The sequence below is a fragment of the Magallana gigas genome, chromosome 7 (genome assembly GCF_963853765.1).
Source record: "Magallana gigas chromosome 7, xbMagGiga1.1, whole genome shotgun sequence".
NCBI lineage: Eukaryota > Metazoa > Mollusca > Bivalvia > Ostreida > Ostreidae > Magallana > Magallana gigas.
This window is the reverse complement of record NC_088859.1, coordinates 39,070,922-39,091,391: the sequence shown is the minus strand read 5'-3', so window position 1 is coordinate 39,091,391 and position 20,470 is coordinate 39,070,922. Positions and strand designations below refer to the sequence as shown.

General features: G+C 32.6%; 3 protein-coding genes across 3 annotated transcripts; all 3 read right to left on the bottom strand.

The window, feature by feature from the left end:
- Positions 1-264: 264 nt before the first annotated feature.
- Positions 265-6,474, bottom strand: LOC105322377 (mpv17-like protein 2). The gene is made up of 5 exons (XM_011421049.4): positions 6,215-6,474; positions 5,071-5,238; positions 1,858-1,934; positions 1,482-1,610; positions 265-753 (listed from the first exon to the last, which is right to left on the bottom strand). The coding sequence occupies exons 1-5, from the start codon at positions 6,381-6,383 to the stop codon at positions 709-711; spliced, it is 588 nt and encodes a 195-aa protein (XP_011419351.2). The 5' UTR covers positions 6,384-6,474; the 3' UTR covers positions 265-708.
- Positions 6,475-8,967: 2,493 nt separating this feature from the next.
- LOC105347408 (mpv17-like protein 2) lies at positions 8,968-15,218 on the bottom strand. Its single transcript, XM_011456476.4, has 5 exons — positions 14,962-15,218; positions 12,516-12,683; positions 12,318-12,394; positions 10,361-10,489; positions 8,968-10,150 (listed from the first exon to the last, which is right to left on the bottom strand). The coding sequence occupies exons 1-5, from the start codon at positions 15,128-15,130 to the stop codon at positions 10,112-10,114; spliced, it is 582 nt and encodes a 193-aa protein (XP_011454778.3). The 5' UTR covers positions 15,131-15,218; the 3' UTR covers positions 8,968-10,111.
- Positions 15,219-17,592: 2,374 nt separating this feature from the next.
- Positions 17,593-20,130, bottom strand: LOC117691373 (uncharacterized). The gene is made up of 3 exons (XM_066065851.1): positions 20,091-20,130; positions 18,433-18,581; positions 17,593-18,208 (listed from the first exon to the last, which is right to left on the bottom strand). Exons 1-3 carry the CDS (start codon positions 20,128-20,130, stop codon positions 17,702-17,704), a joined length of 696 nt encoding a protein of 231 aa, XP_065921923.1. The 3' UTR covers positions 17,593-17,701.
- Between the last annotated feature and the right edge of the window lie 340 nt (positions 20,131-20,470).

The following is a 20,470-nucleotide window of genomic DNA, read 5'->3' as shown; positions in this document are numbered from 1 at the left end:
GCTATGATGAGATACTGTATGCCCTGGAGGCAAAATTGTACAGCTCAGTTCGACGGCTTCAGGTGACAACAATCATTTCTTATCACATATTAATAAGTAAACATGGTTTCATTGTAAAAACACAAACTACCGTCTTATTCTACATATGTTTATGTATTCAGACTCCTTTGGATGTTCTTTAGTTCAATGCCCTGTACAGCCATCGTTTGGAAGGGGTCTGGTCATAAAATTAGACTCTAAGAAAAGGATAAGTCTTTTTGTCTTACATCAAATTTATTTAAAAAAAAACATCCTAATAAAATATATCACAAAAGCATGGAGTAAAGAAGAATTATAAAACAAAGGTATAAATACACATACAAGATATAACTTTTTGTATAAACAAGAAATACATAATTATAATAAATATACCTAGATAGTTCAAATACAGGGACCATTACACATAAATGCCTACCCAATACTCCATCTAGTTCTTTCTTCGGAATCTCGCATATCAAGCATAAACATTTATCTATACATATAGCCCTTTCTTTGGAATCTCGCACATCAAGCATATACATTAATGTATACATATAGTTCTTGCTTTGGAATCTCATATATCAAGCAGTTACATGTACATTAATTTATACATAATCAAAGATGTCTGTTTAAATTAATTAAATCACATTGTTTGAATAAATTAACTGATAATTATATCTTTTCTTATTATCATTTCTTTATTTGTTCTTCTGTATTCTGATACTTAGGTGAATCCTAAAATTAAAAAAAAGAACAAAAAACATCAAATTATTCATTCATGAAGTTTGCTGGTAAAACATCAATTTTCTTCATTTACCTAATGCCCTAGTCACACATTCACGGATTGAATGCCGGATTAGCTACGGAAGCGATCCGGAATCATTCATGGCGATATGTACTGACCCGTGGCTTTTCCGTCTGTTATCGTACTCAAACGTAGCAATACTTGTATAGCTGCGACAATTTTTGAACATGTTCAAAATTCCACTACGGATGAAACCACCGTAGTACCTCATTAGAAAAACTTACTAAACCGTTTTAGAACGTAGAAGTCCGTTTAACTCCGTATAAATCCGTAGTAATTCGTATGTATCAATTTGTATCCATTCCTTAGTGCATCCGTACTAACTCCGTATCATTAGATTTTCCGGTGTCAACCGTGGAAAATTATTCCGTAGTAGAACCTAGGAGTTGATCCGTGAATGTGTGACTGGGGCATTAACGATTATTTGATTTTCCGGTGTCAACCGTGGAAAATACCGTATTCCGTAGTAGAACCGTGGAGTTGATCCGTGAATGTGTGACTGGGGCATAAGATACAAATGATCACTTAAAATTGACCAAAAAAATGGTTTTCAAGAAAATTGAAAACTCCCGATCAATCTGAACTTTTTGAAAGTTTAAACTGTCATTACAAGCAAAGTATCCACACACTTCAGATATTGTGTACGAAAGATGCTCACCATGTGCTTAAAGTAGGATAAGAAGACATTCCAGCAGAGAGTTATACATGCAACGTATATAACACGGTATTCAACAGGCAGAAACCTGAAGTTGATGAACTGTGCAGGAGGCCAAAGACACCAATCAATCTGAAATAATCAAATTTGAAAAAAAAATTGTTGATTGAAACAGAAATACATGTATAATTTTTGTCTGCATAAATCAGAAATTAAGTAAGTAGTTTTTACAAAGTCATTCTAAATTGTTAAAATATTAAAATGTACCAGTACTTTCAAATTATTACTGGTACCTCAAACTCTCATCAAAATACAATACATGTACCTGTAAAACAGACACAAAAAGTTATAACACAAAAATGAATGGGAATATAGTTACCAAGTAAACTGTGAGGAATTTGTCTTTCACCTCGGCTACAGCACCAGACGTACCTCTGCCTTCTAATAATCCCATTCCTAGAATGTAAAATAAAACCATGATATTAATAGTTGTTTAAAAATTAAGTAGGTAATGCTGCTCTTTGTCATTTTATTTTCAAGAAAGTCAAAACCCATTAACACAGTATTTGATGCACAAACATAAATAATAATCATAGGGATTTTTATTTATTTATTTTATACAAAAAATAACTAATAATCAAATATTCATTTCATAAGAAGCTTCATTAATGTGGTGTCTAGGTATTTTTGTTACTCAACTGTACTGTCACCACAGATCACAATGCTAAAATCATTACATTGATGTGTGCCTTTCCTTCTGTTCACAAATGTTTTTATAAAACTTGACATAATTATACAATTTAGTTTGCTCACAACTGTGTGGGAATTGTAAGTTATAGTACACTACTCTGATGTTAATGTATACCAATTTTTATTTGCAACAACTTAATTTTGCGAACTACCAGAGATTAACTGGTTTGCAGTGACTAATTTTCGCATTCAAATTTTATCTACTCTTATGTTGTTACTTAATCCATAGAACGTGGACTTGCAAGCGGCGAGAAATATTCGTGACAACGATGCTTTTGCGAACTTCAAGAAAATTTCTAACATGCAAATAAAAGTTGAGTTACAGTATCATTTTACCACTATAAAACACTTATTGGGAAAAAACCTGGTAAAACTGTAGCAGTGATTCATTTTTACGTGTCCTGCATAAAATACCAATTTCACCAGGGACGCATGATTTCATTATACGTGCATCCCAAAGAATGCAATACAATCAGAATACACATTCACATTTTCTCACTACAAAATTTCAAAACATCGATTCCTTTACGACTTACTAAGTACATGCCTGAAATGTTCCGAAAAAAAAAAAACACCACAAAAGCCAAATTAAACCTTATTAAAAAACTTCTATGACGTCACCCATTGTATTTAGTCAACGTTTATTTTCACTATTCAACCAGCAGGTGTTGGATATATAAATATCCAACTGATAGGAGTTGGATATTTTTAATATCCAACCGTCAATCAGTTGGATATTCAAATATCCAACAGGGCATTAAACAAAGAAAACTGAAAAAAATATTGAAACGTGTATTTCCAATATCAATCCAAATTTATAAAACAGAATTTTGTCATCCATACTCTCGAACTTTATTTATTTTACAACGATTGATAAACAAGTTCTACAACTTATATTAATATCTCTCGTTCGCACGGATGTTAGCGCGAGGGGGTCATTGGAGTGGGAAGAAGCCGGAGTACCCGGAGAGAACCCACGTGTCCAAGCGGGCGACCGCCTACCCTATCACATACTACCTCTGTCGATCACGGGGATCGAACTCGGGTCGCAGCGGTGAAAAGCGAGTGCATTGTCCACTAGGCTACCTGGACACCCTGAGATAAGCCACGAATAATTGTTTTGCAGAACTATCTCCTTTTCTTAATTTTGATAGATTCGGGATCACATATAAATCACTTTCATAAACTTTTAGATTTCCTCTTTGAACCTTGAACCATATCACTCCTTCTAATTATTTTAACAATATAGGAAATATTGTCGCACTATGACTTCATAAGACTCCTATCAATTTTTTAGATAAACCATCGTCTGTTAATTGACGTCAAAATTTAGATTTTTCCTTTCTCCTTGCAAGTTTAAAATATCATGCATTCAAACGGTATCCATGTTGTTCCAGGAATTGTGGATCTCTATATACATTGTACAAGTGTGTACTTTGCGTTAAAAAATTCATCTTCTAAATCTATGTCTGCTCAGTACAGCGGTATGGTTTTCTATAACATGCGCACCTGTTCACTCGTCCATGATTAAAAAGGTGTGTTTGGTTAGGCTATTGTGTATGGTATTGCTGGAATTTTACTTTTGTATGACATCACAGTTGGATATATGAATGGGTCAATGCTTCTTAGAGGCTCAAATGGGGGAATTTTTTTAAGTAAGATAAATAACTCGATAGTGTTGAATAGTTTAGAGAAAACATCCCCTCCTCGGGCCTTCGGCCCTCGGAGGGAATGTTTTCTCTAAACTATTCAACACCATCTCGTTATTTATCCATTACATAGTCAACACTTAATGCATTAACCAATGAGATTCAATGACATTACAGCAGGAAAATTGATGCTGATCATGATGCAACCAAATAAAAAAGATTAAATTACACCAAACCAAGGTAGATTAAATGAAGTTTGTGAAAAAGTAGAAAAGTGGCAGTTAATCTTAACATTCATAACAACAGAGAGGTTCATGCTGAAAAGGACACTGATCCAGAAGTATGTGAACTAAATAAAGAAACAGAAAACTCAAAAAGGGTCCCGGTGGCAGCAAAAAGCCGTTCTCAGTTTGGTCATTTAAAATTTGAGTGCAGTGAATGTAGCTTGTTTTATATTCATGTTCTTTGTGGAATAAAATATGGACCGTTTTTCGGCTTGGGACTGATAAATATAATTATGAGGGGTCCTCTGGACCCATAAAGACCATTTTCAAAATAAATCATTGACTAATTATTGCAGTTGTTATTTTTAAGTTTTATATTTTGCATATTTGAATTTGGCGCGCATTGTCAATCAAGCGTGTATGAGAGGTGAATGAGTGAATGTATGAATGACTTTTAGTTAGTCACGTGAGGATTTTGTTTACGGGTGTATGTTGACCAAGTGTTTATTCTTTACTACTAAATTACAGCCGACCAATAGAAATTTACGACTGTATTCATTAATATGCATTACTTTACTAACTCACTACAAATAGCGTAAATCCTGCCAATTCCCAAACCCCACGACTTTTATCTTCATGGTAGACACAGTGAAGTGTATCTTTACCTTACCTGTACAAGATATTTTATATATTTTGTAAACTCATAGTTCTGGATACCTGGTTTTATTTATTCATATAATCCTCGAAATAAAGAACCAGTGTATAGCTGAAATCAGTATTAGGGATTCAGCATTATTTATTCACACAAGACCCTGCGACATATAGTTTGTAAACTATTATATAAGTGAACGATCAATAACCCTATTTTATCAATAATTATTGTGAAACTATGTTTAGCTCATTTTTGTGAATTTAATGTGCTATAGAAAGATAGACAAACTTAATTTTCCTTCTGAAGTTTGTACTTACCGAAAAAGAAGGCACTGCAGAAAAATGGACCAGCAATTATTTGATCGGCCAGAATTTTCTTCAGTGCTGTTGTGGTGCTGGGTGCTCCTGGTACCAACTTTTCCACAAATCTTGTGTACCATAAATGACCAAATGGACCCAGGAATAACCCAATTAAAAACATCCGCTCTGTAAATTAATCAATCAGGTGTAAATATGGGTATGATAATACAGCTATCTTATCTCAGTTGAGATTCTGTTAAGCTTGTTATATGGATCAAAGCCTTCATTGGTGAAGGGGCCAGTCGAGATATTAAGCCAAAATGAACTGCTCAATCATTTCAACTATTATATTATGAATACCTTTCTTCTTCATGTTCTAAACTGCTACAGTATATAAATTTTATAGTCTGTCCCAAGTTATTGCTTCCATCAATTTTTGATGATTTTTAATAAAAATACACACACCTGTGAAAGAAATACAATTGAAATCGATGAAAGGGAATATATATATCCAAGATATCTTCATTGAACAATTATTCCTTCTCACTCATAAAATTTCACAGGAACAAACAATTTTCTTACGGAGATTTGTAATGGGAAATGTTTACATCTTTTCTCCATTCGGAATACACTTGGGATACCTCACACAATTTTTTAACATTATCATCTGGGCTTAATGGCTGATGCAATGCAAAATCTCCGTAGACTTTCAATTTTTGGATGTGTATTGAAACCTGAAGCTATCGGGGGCGTTTCAAAACATATAATCTGGACATTTTTCATATTAGTGGATGAATGTAGTTTGAGCACAAAGATATTTACTATTATTGATATATCAAGAAAAAAGTGCATGGTGGAAGCAAAAACTCGGGACAGAGTATAAAATCCTTAATTAGTAAATTACCCTTTATATACCATTTTGTTTATCTCAACAAAATTTCAGTATACTACAAGTTACTTTTGTTGAAGTCATATACAGGAAAATGTTAGGAAGAAAGGTAATGTTTAATTAATAAGAAAATTAATTAAAATTTGGCAAAATCATTTTTTTTAGAGTTAATTCAAACTGACACTAAGAGAAAATTTGACTCTGCAAAAAATCTATATGAAGATTTGACTTTGCAAAATATCGGTAACTTTATTTATTCTTATTAACATTTACCTGTCCGTTTCGGATTAAACTTCTGAGTGCGATCCTCATCCATCGCCATTTCTACTTGCTGAGTAATAACATCCCCAGCCGCCAATAATCCGCCTGTAGTCAGGACATTCACATAGAACATGTTTTGTAACACTTTATGTTGCTTCAACTTAGAAAGCTTTAAACCCATTTTTAAAATGTTTCTTTTTACAAAAAGACGTCGAAAACGGATCTATTTCATCACTTCTTAAAGCTTCCGCACATGTAACTACCAGAAGTGAGAATGACGAATTGTTTGTCGCAAACCATACCATAATTGCTTTAAATTTTGAATCACTTTATTACTCTATGTAATAATAATCCCAACAGTATATAATACATGTACAATTATTATAATCATAAAAAATAGTCGAATAGACGAGAGAGCGGGAAGGGTGCTCTCGGACATTTTACGACAATAATCATTAATGAAAATCAAAGTACTCAAAGTACTTTCAATTATTTGCAAGGTGACAAGTTTATGATGCAACCGACATTGACTTCTATAAATTGCCCGAAATGTCCTTAAATAGTTATGTATTTAGCAGAATGACCATGTGGCCATATACATAAATAACATGTTAATTATGTGTCTGATGTGGCGTATATGCATGTAGACAGTAAAATTTTTGACATGATACACATCATATGCTTCTTATACCGGTAATTAGATGTTTCACCAACTGTAAGCCAATAAAATATGTTGTCTTTAGATATTTGTCTCTAAACTTTGCAAAACGTTGATGAATATTAATGTCATCCATCATTTATGGTGCCACTGCTTAATATGAGTACTGTGAGAAATCCAGCATTGCATGAAAACACGATGGAGGAGTCAGTTTGTTTACAATTTAGAATCAAGTTTTTCATGTATCAAATTATATAACTCTTACAACACTCTTATAACAGATGATACTAAAACAAGATATCTGTGAGCCAATGCTCACTAGTGATACCCTTGCTCTGATGTGAATATGCAAAATAAGCAAAGTCGACATTTAAAAGAAAGCTGGCATCCGATTGGTACAGAAGTATATCCCACAATATGGCATGCCTAAACAAATAGTGTGTTAAAATTTCAAGCATCTGCGATAAAAAGCTGCTGATAAATCTTTGAGGAAAATTTGTTTGAAAATTTTGGCTAAAATAAACAAAATACTCATTTAACAAGAAGTTGACATCCGATTGGTACAAAAATATATCCCACCATATGGTATGCCTTAACAAACACTGTGTAAAAATTTCAAGCATCTGCGATAAATAGCTGCTGAGAAAGCTTTGACGAAAATTTGTTTGAAAATTTTGGCTAAAAATAAACAAAGTCATAATCTAACAGGAAGTTAACGTCCGATTGATACAAAAATATATCCCACAATATGGCATGCCTAAACAAATAGTGTGTTAAAATTTCAAGCATCTGCTATAAATAGTTGCTGAGAAATCTTTGACGAAAATTTGTTTGAAAATTTTGGTTAAAAATAAACAAACTACTCTTTAAACAGGAAGTTGATGTCTGATTGGTACAAAAATATATCCCACAATATAGCATGCTTATATAAATACTGTGTAAAAATTTCAAGCATCTGTGATAAACAGTTGCTGAGAATTCTTTGACAAAAATTTGTTTGAAAATTTTTGCTAAAAATAAACAAAGTCGTCATTTAACAGGAAGTTGATGTCTGATTGGTACAAAATTATATCCCACAATATGGCATGCCTATAAAAATACTGTGTAAAAATTTCAAGCATCTGCGATAAACAGCTGCTGAGAATTCTTTGACGAAAATTTGTTTGAAAATTTTTGCTAAAAATAATAATGTCATCATTTAACAGGAAGTTGACATCCGATTGGTACAAAAATATATCCCACGATATGGCATGCCTATACAAATACTGTGTAAAAATTTCAAGCACCTGCGATAAATAATTGCTGAGAAATCTTTGACGAAAATTTGTTTGAAAATTTTGGTTAAAAAATAAGTAAAGTCGTCATTTAACAGGAAGTTGACGTCCTATTGGTACAAAAATATATCCCTTGATATGGCATGCCTTATCAAACACTGTGTAAAAATTTCAAGCATCTGCGATAAATAGTTGCCGAGATAAATGCGACAGAAATTTTTGTTACGGACGGACGGACGGACGGACAGACAGACACACAAGGGTAAAACAGTATACCCCCTCTCCTTCGGAGCGGGGGTATAAAAATTTATTCCAATACTCATTAATGTAGAATGATATAATTAAGAAATAAAATAAAATTTATAATTTAATTGTTAATTATGTGTAATTAGGTGAAATACGATTTTAGCATCACCGTTAATGGGCAATATGGTAAATGAAGTAACAAAATCCCCCCTTCCCTGAGGGATGCATGTACTAAGAGTGTTTACCGGTAATTATACCGAAACCCACTTAAATTAATTGTGGTTTATAACTCATAAAGTAAATACACAGAACACACATCTGACTAGCAAAACTCCTTCTTCCCTTTACTCATATCCTTGTCTGTCTCTTTTATCATTCCTTGCCAAATTTGTTCATTGGTGATTGTGCTTTGTCTTAATTTTTGAGAAGAAACTTGACAAAAATTTGCATTTAACTGAAGAAAAAACCTAAGCACTTGCCAAAATTTGAATAATCAATGTTGATTTAAGATTGCACTATACATTTTAAATGTCAAACTATTGTAGATTCCTTTTTTTTTTACATGAGAATATAAAATCACAAGCATCAAACTTTTGTAATAATTTATCATAGCTCACAAAAAATAAATAAAAACAAGAATTTAAAATCTGCGAAGAGTGCTTCTCAGATTTTTTTGCAAATATTAACTCTTCACTTAAAACAGGGAATTCACAGTATCATTTACTCACAATGGTCAACACTTTAATGAGATACAAGATACTCCTCTCATGCAACTGCAGAAGGGAGAAGATCGCACATACTGGTAATGTTTTTAGACAATGATGAATTCATTGCTTATTTACACAAACCTTGAAATGAAAATTTATGACTTTTTTCCAAAAGTCTCACTGTATCATCATTTATTTATAACAAAATTCAAGTACAATTAGATAAATTGTTATGGTGTCATAAGTACAGTAAATCCTTTTTTAAACAAACTTATAACAACATAAAGGGAAGTAAAGTACTGTAACAGAAATTTGATACAACAATTGCTTCATAATTTGTTTAGCTAAATAACTCCTTCCCTTTCTCTCCAGAACAACCAGGGTTAATTCCCTTACATGTAATTTTTACAAAAATATGTTTGAAATGGTTTATCATTGTGTTAAAAATAAATCTGTGATTTTAAGGTGGTATATGGGACACCTCCATGTTGTGACATATTATATATCAAAATAAACAATAAAATCAACTCTTAAAGGTTTCTCTATGAATTTGTAAGTCATGAGTTTGAATCCTGCTGGGGATATTAAAATTTTTACCTTTCCAAAAATTTTTGAAACATAGTTTTTGGTAAAATACTGTGAAATTTGAAAATTCTAGGCTGTTGAAAGTATTTTAATTTAATTATAATGTACTTTAATCCACATTAATAATGACATATGCCCCATTGCACCTTAAAAATAAGTTGTTCTTAATATAGTACGATATATCGTCGAAAACATGAGAAACAAAATGACAAAGTTTGAATTACATACAAGATTGTTACAACTATTTGGATGAAAATGAATCATATATCATCAACAGTTAACCTGTAGACTCAAATACAGGAGCATACTGTAATCTTTGCCAAATCTTCAGAATTTCACATATTTCTGGTACATACACAAACACACACACAATCAAAGATCTCTGATTGTTTGAATAGATAAATTTCTTCATGCATCACATGATGAACTTTTAATTTCTTCATTTTTTCTTCTCTTTACCAATATACAAAGGTAAATCCTAAAATGTATAAATAAATTCAACAAATCATTCATTTTTCACTGTAAATCACTTTTTCCCCTTAATTTAACAAAAGTACCTTTGATAAAAGAAAGATTTAAATGCAAATACAGAATATCAAATCATTTGCTTGAAATGTTACCCTATAATTACAACCAAAGTATCAAAATATTTCAGAGATTGTCTAAGAAAGGCTAGAAAGCTGCTCACCTTGTGCGTATACCAGGACAAGAAGAAATTCCAGCAGAATGTTACACCGGCCAGGTACCTAAAACGTCGTTCAGCCGGCAAAAACTTGAAGAGAAGGAGCTGAGCAGGAGGCCAAACACACCAACTAGCCTGAAATTGCAAAATGAAAAACGAACCTCTTTTAGTGGGGAAAAAAGAGCCTATAGCATGTCATGTTTTGATACTGCATCATATTTTATGCACACTAATACAATAATATATGAAGAGATGAAGCACAATCAAAGATACATATACAGTGGCTTCCGGGTATAACGAGCTCGGATATAACGAGGTACCGCTTACAACGAGATGATTGTGTGATCCCAAATTATTACTTTATTATTTCATTTTAAAAATTACCGGATACAACGAGATCGTTTATAACGAGACTACATATATTACGAGGTAAAAATTTGGGCCCGTTATAAGTTGTACACGCTATCAGATATAACGAAGTACTCGCTGCACGCTTGATTGCACACGCTGGTTCCAGGTAACTAACGGTATGGCCATGTAATTTTCACAAGTATGTATACACAGGACAATAGATTAAAAGTATTCAGAAATAATGATGAGTTGTTTTTAATGCAATGTTCACACAGTCATGGCTTCGAAGTAAAAGAAAAGGAAAGTAATTTCGCTAGAAACAGTAGCACTTATTTAGATATAATTTGTGCCCGATAGTTGTAAATTAACTCCTAATTACTATCAGATATAACAAGGTACTCACAGCAAAGGAAAGTAATTTCCCTAGAAGCAATAGGACTTATTTAGAAATAGTTACAATGAATTAAAAATTTAAAGTTAAATTGCAAAGGACTAAGGATTAACTTCGAGTACATTTAATTAGTACAATTTAAAAATAAAACAAGATTTAGAAAGCTTGGAAGAGTTAGCGGACTTGTTGAGAAAAGCGTGTGACTCTAAAAATAGCGATACCGACATTGGGCCTTCCCATATTATGTAACAGTTGACTCACTGGTTACGTACGTATTAAATTTTGACAGAGATTCTGACTTAGTAAAATTCGGAGTGAAATTAAAGATGATGACGAGACAGACACCGAAAAAGGCGGTGATGATATCGGTGTGTCAGCAAAAACTTGAGTATTTTCTACAAAAAATGCATTAACTGCAGTAACGATTTACAAACCTTCTTCATGCAGAAAACAGACAACGAACATTCCACATTTAGTGTTTTACAAAATTAAAACTGATTGACGTTATTGAAATTTACCAAAGAATTTATAAGAAAAAAAAGCAACCGACAATCACACAGTTTTTGTCTCTCGTGCAGTGAAAGTAACACCTGTTTAGATTGTACACATAATTATTCCATGGTCATTTAGATGAATACGCAGTAAGTATGTTACTATTCAACAAAGTTTGAATAAATCATACGTATTTATTTCATTTTCACTTGTTTATAAACGTTATTTGAAAAGTAAAGAACATCGATCACGTGTCACCTTGGGAAATGCCAACCTCGGATATAACAAGTATCTGTTATAACGAGAAATAAAACTATGTCCCCAGCATCTCGTTATACCCAGAGGACACTGTACAGTCAAACTTCATTATCTCGAACTAGATAGGATATCCGAGTAGGCCTATTTGAGATATCAAGGAGTAAAATACTGAAAAAAAGAATTGGTTAGGACATACAAATGCAGACTTCAATTTATTAATTGTATTGAAGATATCAGTGTTTGAAATATCGAAGTTCAACTGTATGTGACCAATTATGTGGATACAAACAAAAAAGTAATGAATATGATTATTTTAATTTAGTAAAATGTGTACAAATTAAAATTTTCTAAACTGCTAAAATATTAATGTACAAAATTATTGTTAATTTTCAAGTTTTGCTGGAAAGGGATACCAATATAACAGACATAAAACGTTTAAAACACAGAAATGGAAATAAAGTGGCATCTTACCATGTACAGAGGTAGAAATTTGTCTTTTAACTCTGTGATCCCAACTGACCCACCTCTACCTTCGAGTAATTCTTTCCCTAGTATGAAAAATGAAACCTAAATTGATATAATTTAAAGTTTATGTTTATAATTTAAGAGATGAGACACAAACAAGAGGACAGAGAGATGGCCAGTTCTATTTTGTAGTTTTGTAATTACCAAAAAGGAAGAAACTAATAAATACTGGGCCAGCAACTATCTGATCTGCCAGAACTTTCTTCAGTGCAATTTCCATGCTGGGTGCACCAGGTATTAACTTCTCCATCAATCTAAAGTACCATATTTGACCAAAAGGAGCCATCGCTAAGCCAATTAGAAACATTGACTCTGTAAAATATAAATAAAAATAAAGTTGACATAAAATAAAAATTACTGAATAAACACAGGTAAATAACTGTTATCAGGAATACAGTTATCAAATAGCAATCGTTTCCACCCATGATTTTTAACCTGCTATACAGTACAATGAAAAACGCAGCATTAGTCCTGTAGTCTACTAGTTTACCTGTAAACACTTGTGTAGTTTTAAGATCAATTCATTTTGATCACTATGCCAGATTGGGCAGGACTAAGTCCATTTTTGATATCCCAGACCTCTAACCACAGGAGTCGAAGCTCACTGGTAGGATTTTTCCTGTTTCTCATTTATTTACAACAAATTGTTAAAATCGCTGACTCCTGTGCTCTAAGATAGAAAGGATGTTGCTATTATAGATTTAACTAACATGTGCACAGAGATATTTGGACTAGCATTTCTTTCTATTACCGTATATTAAATGTTTTGCTTCTTTCTATGAAATAAATTCTCTTATTGGAGAAAGATTTGACCAAAATTGGTACAAAGAGAGTCATTAACAACATCAAGGACATTTCAGGCTGTATGTTAGATTTCATGTACTTGCATAGCATAACATGTCATATAAGCAAGGCCAGTCTATTTTATTTACCTGGTTAAGGGGGACTGGGTTATGTAGATGGAAGAAGACATATGCATGGTGTCATTTCTTGCTAGCAAGGGAAGAGGGATTACTGTGGGAACCTAAAGGAAAAAGGGGGTATTATGGGAACAAGACGGGTTACACGAAGTGGCATCAGATACTCCGAAATATCTTAAGTTTTCCTGACTTTTTTTGAGCCAGGCAAGTAAAATATTAAACTCAATAAAAAAGCTAGGAAAACGTCAAATATTTTGGACTAGGTATCGATCATTGTGATTTGGGAAGTTGGTTTTTGCACAGGAGTCGATGATTTTATCAATTTGTTGTAAATATATGAGAAACAAGCAAAATCCTACCAGTGAGCTAAGCTGACAATACTGGGCCAAATGGGTTTCTCTTGTATGCGTAAAAGGGCTGCATGGAATAAGAACCGAAGAAGTCCTTGTAATTTATCAATTACAGTCGTTTTACCGGTAATGAATATTTGCCAGTATCAAATAATTTTTAGAAAAATTATTGGTGAAAGACGAAGTTAAGGTTTCAAAAAATCCTAGCTAGGTAATTATAATACAGAAATAAATATTCTATCAGTGTATGAAGTTGTTTGACATTTGCACAATTATTTACCGTAATGTTTTCAGATTAAAAAGGTGACCCAGATATGAGCTGCCGGAAGTGCAAGGCAGAAAAAACGAAAGCGTGAAAACAATTAAGCCTAACATTGAAAAAAAGTTTGTTATTGACCCCTTTTTAGTGGATAATTAGTAATTATAATCCATTTAATAAGATTATGCATCATATCAAATAATAATGGAGCTTTGAATGAAATTACGACATCAAATAGAACCATGTGTAGTTTTCCTAGTTTCGGTTCATTGCAATAAAATCATTATTTGGCTGGATATATTGATAGATATATGGGCAAAACAAAGGCAAATGACAATTATTTTTCCTTCTTCATTTATAAGTCTATTAACATGTACCTCTAGTATATTTCTGAAATTAATTCGCCTCAAAATATTCGGTCAGAAGTAATAGAGGGCGCATGATTCGATACTGGAAAAATGGAGGGGGTTTTGAAATTACTATCTCCGTAATTCATCCTTTATATTTTCGGAAGTTTAATTCTTCTGCAGTACAGTTTATAAGGACAAAGAAACGTGAAAAAAGAAAAAAAAAGAAAAAATTTGGAATTCCGATAATATTAATAATAGTCGCATGCACGACGAAACTGCATACTGATTCGTTACCGGAAAAAACGACTGTACAAATTTTGGACTTATCAGTAGGGGCTTACACCATAGACATAAATAACTTATTGTTATTTTTGTCTGGCTTACACCCAAGCTACTGCTAAAGATCGAAGAATATTGTGCAGATAGAACCATTTGAACAAGAGCTTGGACTTTGGGCAGTTGGTGTCAAACAGCAATGTGACATAGCTATAGGCCTGTCTATTTCATTGTGGGTTCTTTGAAATCAACAAGATTTGTCTGGCTTCTGAGCTAAGACTACGCAATCGGTGTATATTTCACTTGAAACCAGCGTCATTTTTAGCTTGTTTTGACGCAAGAAATAGATAGTTACATCCTACCGAAAGTCCAAGGCCTTGTTAAAAGGTTCTAAACGACTTATGATCTTATTTTATCCACTTTTTAAAGACTAGCCTGTCCGATTCCTGTTGAACTTCTGATGGAGATTCTTGTTCACCAACATTTCACATCCCTGGCAAACAACATCCCCAGCTCCCAATAATCCACACGAAACGTAAATACTCATGTGGAGCTTATTTTCAAATACAGATTTCTGTCCTAATTTAGTTAGCTTTAACCCCATTTTTTCTACGTTACAAGTTTAACCAACAAGTCATTGAAAACGGACATTATCATGTCCCCATGTGCATTTGCCAGAAATATGTATGACCTTACGAAATGTTTGTTGTAAACCAAACATAGAAAATCAGCGATTTTGTTTTAATTAGTTACAATTCTAATTAATATTCAAAGTCATATAAATTATAATCATCAGAAGATGAAAAAAGAATCAAGTCGGGGATAGCGTATATGCCTGTAAATTTTACGACATTGATCAATTTTAAAATCAAAGTACTGTAAGTGGCTAAATCGTTCCCCTATCTTTGTCGATATTAGTGTGGACTAATGTATATCATAATTAAAATACTTTCTTCGGTTTAGAAGTTTTAAATTTCTCAATATTTAACCAAAAATACATTTTAAAATTTTTTCCGGTCTCTGTTTTGACCCCCTTAATTCCCCCTCCAGGATTCGGACTCATAACCTACAGATTCGTAGAGAAACCTCTACTGTATCCCACTGTTCAAAGCTGTTAGGTGACGACCTTAAACTTCACCATCAGATCTGCATGGAATTTTAAGATATGATTTGTTTAGCATAATTTAAGCTATTATTTAGTAAAGAAAAATCCATATGTTTCACCATTTTTGTTTATTTTCTATATCTTTATATACATATAGAGCTCTTCTTCCAAAACTTAGGAGACCAATAGAGTCCAAAAATAACCGCAACCATGGAGCCCTAAGAAATTTTGAACCTCTCTTGATCAAGTATTGGTCCGGGGGCCACAGTTTGAACAATTTAGAATATACACTTTCTTAATCGATTGCATTGTAACCTCACAAGTATTAGCATTTTAGTTTTTGAAAAGATTTTAAATCAATTTCCCTATATACGTGTATTTCCATGTTAACTTTTGAACCCTTCTTGATGCTTTAAAAAAGACTGCCTAAATTAAGACGGCTGGATAGTCGTTGCCATTTTTTGATTATATTAATCTCCTAAAAAGAAGAAAAGCTGTGCCTAAAGATATTGCAAAATATTTTAAATAAAAAAAACCTAAAATATATTTGGATTTTTCTTTTACTAAATGAAAGTTTAATAATACTTAACAAATCAGATCTAATAAACAAGAGGCCCATGTGTAATGATTATATGTAAGAACAATAACTCTGTATGTAATGTATCTTTGGATTATTGCCCTTGATTAAAAGAGTCTGAAATGCATAGTGTGTTCCATGTGATGGGTCATTGACAATCGGTATTAATCTATAGTAATCCAGTGCTTAAGGATACTACATTGGCGACGAGGATTGTGAATAGACTCTATGATTTAGAATGGCGCAGTTAATTACGACTGATTTAGGGGGAATTCCTACATTTGATTGTGATGGAGAACCGACTACGGTAGGGGTCAGATGGCAAAAATGGCGCAGAGCTTTTGAGTTATTTGTTGTCGGTAAAGGGATAGAAAATGCGGCACAGAAGAGAGCATTATTATTGCATTGCGGAGGTATGAAGATGCAAGATATATATTTCACATTTCCCGCGGCTCGCGAACCTGATGGAGATGAGACGGTGTACGACATAGCGAATTGCAGACGTTTAGGCCCCAACATGTTTAGGCCCCAAGACGGTTAGGCCCCAGGTAAGATGTTTAGGCCCCAAGATGTTTAGGCCCCAAGATGTTTAGGCACCTGTTGTTTATAATAATAACTGATAGTCGAAAGAACATGGCTTTTAAGCTCTTTGGAGCCAATAAATGCAATTTACTTTAATTTGTAGTAACTAACAATCGTTACGCAAACATGGCGTTGTTTACTTTACATACAAGTTCTTGAAAAACTTTAATCACGAAACACATTATGCTATAAACTTGCTTGCACACGCTATCAGTGATAGTATCATCCAGCATGGTTATGTGTCCGTGCTTTAAATCAGTTATTACCGTGATCAAATCATACTATAATCACAAAGAAACGAACAAATGTTATATAAGGGGGAGGATTTCATTATTGATATTTCAAGCAAAGAAAACAAATTATTGTATTTTTTTCTATTATTGGAATTATACAACACTTGAATGTCATAAAATTGTTCAGTAAGCTTATTTGGCAACTGATTTATACATAATATTTTTAAGAACCCTTATATATCCCAAAAGAATTAATTCACATATACTTATTACCCAAATACAAGTGAAATATTATTTCTGTGATTATATTTATACAATTTAAGGAAATCTCCCAAAATTATGTAATTTTTCTGCCAATGAAGGTTAACATGTATTTGGATATGTAGATATAAATTTTAACAAATAGATTATTGACATTATTCTCTGGTATTTCTTTGGCAGGCAATAAAAACACATTGAGTTCATTTATATTCTTTTATTATCATCAATGAAAAACAAAATCATTGAATAACAAGTAATCATTTTATTAATAAGCATATCATGTTAAGTATTTATATATGCAGTAAAAATACACATTAACCATCTTATAAAAAGTCATATACCACTATAAGTTTGCACAGCACTAAGTTAATTGTCTCAATCACATAAATTGATAAACATGCACAGAATCACGTCCATTCACTCGGTGGTAGGCCCATACAGTGAAGCACATGCTCGCAGGAGCTGAGTTGTTGTGATCACTCTGTTGTTGTAGTCTTCCCACGCCTTGAATAGCTTGCCATTCAGCTTGGTGTACCTCTTCCTGTTGATCCTCTCCATCTTTCCTTCTGACAGTAGTCTGGCAATCAAGGGAATGTTGTTTGCTTCACCGTAAAGTTCCACAAGGAGAAGGTAGAATGGAACTTTACCCGAGCGATTTACTCTGCTGTTGATCCGGTTGTGCCACCCTTCAAGGTCGTTGTTTGTGCGGACTGAAAGCATGAACACAGACCAATTCTTGACGGGGAAGGTTGTGTTACGGATCCACTGACGCCACACATACTCCATCAAGGAATCTAGCTGGTCGTTGTTAGCTTTTCTGTCAAGGTGGTGAAATGTTTCCTCGACATGCTCTGGTGGCAGGAAAGGCAAGGCAAGGACCTGTCTGATGAATGAAAAGACATCTCCTCGTTCATTGTACGCTCTCTGAAACAAATATTGAAGATAAATAAGTGAGGATTTTTCATGATGTAAAATTTTTCTGTACATAAACATGCAAGTGTCAAAGATAATTTAGTGAGGATTTTTCATTATACTTTATATCTTTCTACATAAACCTGCAAATATCAAAGATATTGAAGTTTTTTCCCTTTCTTTTATATACTGCAAACAAAAGTTTTGATAAATTAAATGCAGTAGGATTTAATTACCTGCAAACCCAATTCCTGGACCTTTCGATACACGGCTTGTGTCCAATGGAACACGCATCCTTGGATAGTATGGGTGGGGAAGCGGTCCTGCAGGGCCCTCCACAGAGCAGCTTCGAAATCTACCACGAATGACTGAAGTTTGATCTGGTCTTTCAAAAAAAGACAGAATTTAATGCTTTGAGATCTAAATGACCGGTGAAATACTTGTATAAATCATAACTCCTTCTGATGAAGTATTTATATCAGCATGCCGCTTTTGAATAAATTGATCTTGTAATCTCTGTTTAACTGCCGTTGAAACCCATTTTTGGTTAACAATATTTAAAAACTGACTATGCCAAACATTTGATATTAACCAGTCATAAGTTAAAAATATAACGAAAACAATCAATCCAATTAATGGACAGTACAAGAGTATATCTTTGTATAAAAAAAGAATAGATTCAGATATGAAAACAAAATGATTCGTTAACTTGAAAGAAAAAAATTGAGATCTTTTAAATCATTAGTGATTTTTTAATAATGAAATTTATTGATATCTTGTTTATGATGATAAAAAATAAAAAAATGCATTAATTGTCTTCCTGTTTGAATTATTAAGAATGTAAGAAACAGAATTATTTTTCCTATAAAAGATTTTTTTAAACACAAAATTTCAACAGAGTTGGTATTTCTTCACCATTCCAACAGTTTTAAGGTCAAGATCTAGTTAAATGATTTCAAACACATGTACATGTACACATCTCTTTTTGTATTTGTAGACTCTGATACATTAATAAAATAATTCCAAATTCAAATAATAATCTGGTTTAAATTCAATTAACCTGTAAGCACCATTAATTTACTAGATCTTGACCTTAAAGGGGCATGCGGTCATAATTTTGGTCAAAAAAAAAATTCTCCAATTTTAATGTTTACAATGCTCAAGTAATGCATTTTTAATATACAACCAAAATTTAAGTGTTCAGTTATAAGCAAGTTACAGAGCTTACAATTCTTTGCTATGTAAAACAACATTTTGAATGATGAAGTGAAAATTACATATTTAGACCAAAAATAATCTGTTAAACATTAGGAACTGTTTATTTATGCTTTAAATAAATATTAAGAAATAAGAAGATATATAGACAAATCAGTTTGAAAAAGATTTTTACTTGTAGATTAACATGTGTAAACAAAAACAGGGCACGAGCCTTGTTTACATGACAAAGAGTTGTATTTTGCTTATAATTCTACGATTGACTCTCAAAACTCATTTGATCATTAGAATAAAAACAGAAAAATAAAATTTGACCAAAATTGTGACCATGCCCCTTTAAACAGTGTTAAAGATGTATAGTAACACTCATGTATAAAATACTTTCTTAAACTAAACTTAACTAAACCAAAGCTTGGAGTGAATTACCACAAGACACTTTAAAGATAACTGTTATTCAGTTGCCTCATTTAAATTAAAGCTTAACAGAAATTTTCCAAAGAGAAAAGTATCCAAGCAATTTAAGTAACTTCATTATGCACACTTATACGAAGATTTCTGAAATGAAGACGCATCTTACTAGAACATGTATTGTGGTAATTCATATGATTGAAGATACTGAACAATCTTTTATTTCATGTAATAAGTAACTGTGATTTAATGTTTTATATTTTTTACTAACCTGACATGGCTTGTCTTCTTTTGGAGACCCGTCTCTTCATGGTTTACTTCCAAAGTGAGGTGTGAAACCCTCATTGTGTTGGTAGAGGATCTCTTCATTATCTTCTCCTAATTAGCACCTATCTAGAGAGGGAGCAGGATACGGTGGGGGTGTTGTTTTAACAATTTAATTCATGTCATACACAAAGTAAATGAAAGTCTTTACCGTTTCTTTGATCTGCAATTAGAAAATTAAATATAGAAAATAATATGATGTGACAAAATAATATGATATTTAAAAAATAATAAATTATGCATAAGATGCAGATTATACTTCTTTATCTTTATAATTTTTAAAGTAAGTGAAGTTTAAATAATAAAATGTAAATTATAATTAACTTA

Bases quoted from the DNA above. Each gene is read 5' to 3' on its own strand.
- LOC105322377 (XM_011421049.4), bottom strand. From the start codon at position 6,383: ATGGGTTTAAAGCTTTCTAAGTTGAAGCAACATAAAGTGTTACAAAAC. The intron at 1,935-5,070 runs GTAAGTACAAAC...TTTACATTCTAG, and splicing joins CTGCAGTGCCTTCTTTTTCG to GAATGGGATTATTAGAAGGC. The intron at 1,611-1,857 runs GTAACTATATTC...TGATTATTTCAG, and splicing joins AATTCCTCACAGTTTACTTG to ATTGATTGGTGTCTTTGGCC.
- LOC105347408 (XM_011456476.4), bottom strand. From the start codon at position 15,130: ATGGGGTTAAAGCTAACTAAATTAGGACAGAAATCTGTATTTGAAAAT. The intron at 12,684-14,961 runs GCTAGTCTTTAA...TATATTTTACAG, and splicing joins GTTCAACAGGAATCGGACAG to AGTCAATGTTTCTAATTGGC. The intron at 12,395-12,515 runs GTAATTACAAAA...TTTTCATACTAG, and splicing joins TATTAGTTTCTTCCTTTTTG to GGAAAGAATTACTCGAAGGT.
- LOC117691373 (XM_066065851.1), bottom strand. From the start codon at position 20,130: ATGAAGAGACGGGTCTCCAAAAGAAGACAAGCCATGTCAG. The intron at 18,582-20,090 runs GTTAGTAAAAAA...TTTTTTTGAAAG, and splicing joins AAGAAGACAAGCCATGTCAG to ACCAGATCAAACTTCAGTCA. The intron at 18,209-18,432 runs GTAATTAAATCC...TATTTGTTTCAG, and splicing joins TCCAGGAATTGGGTTTGCAG to AGAGCGTACAATGAACGAGG.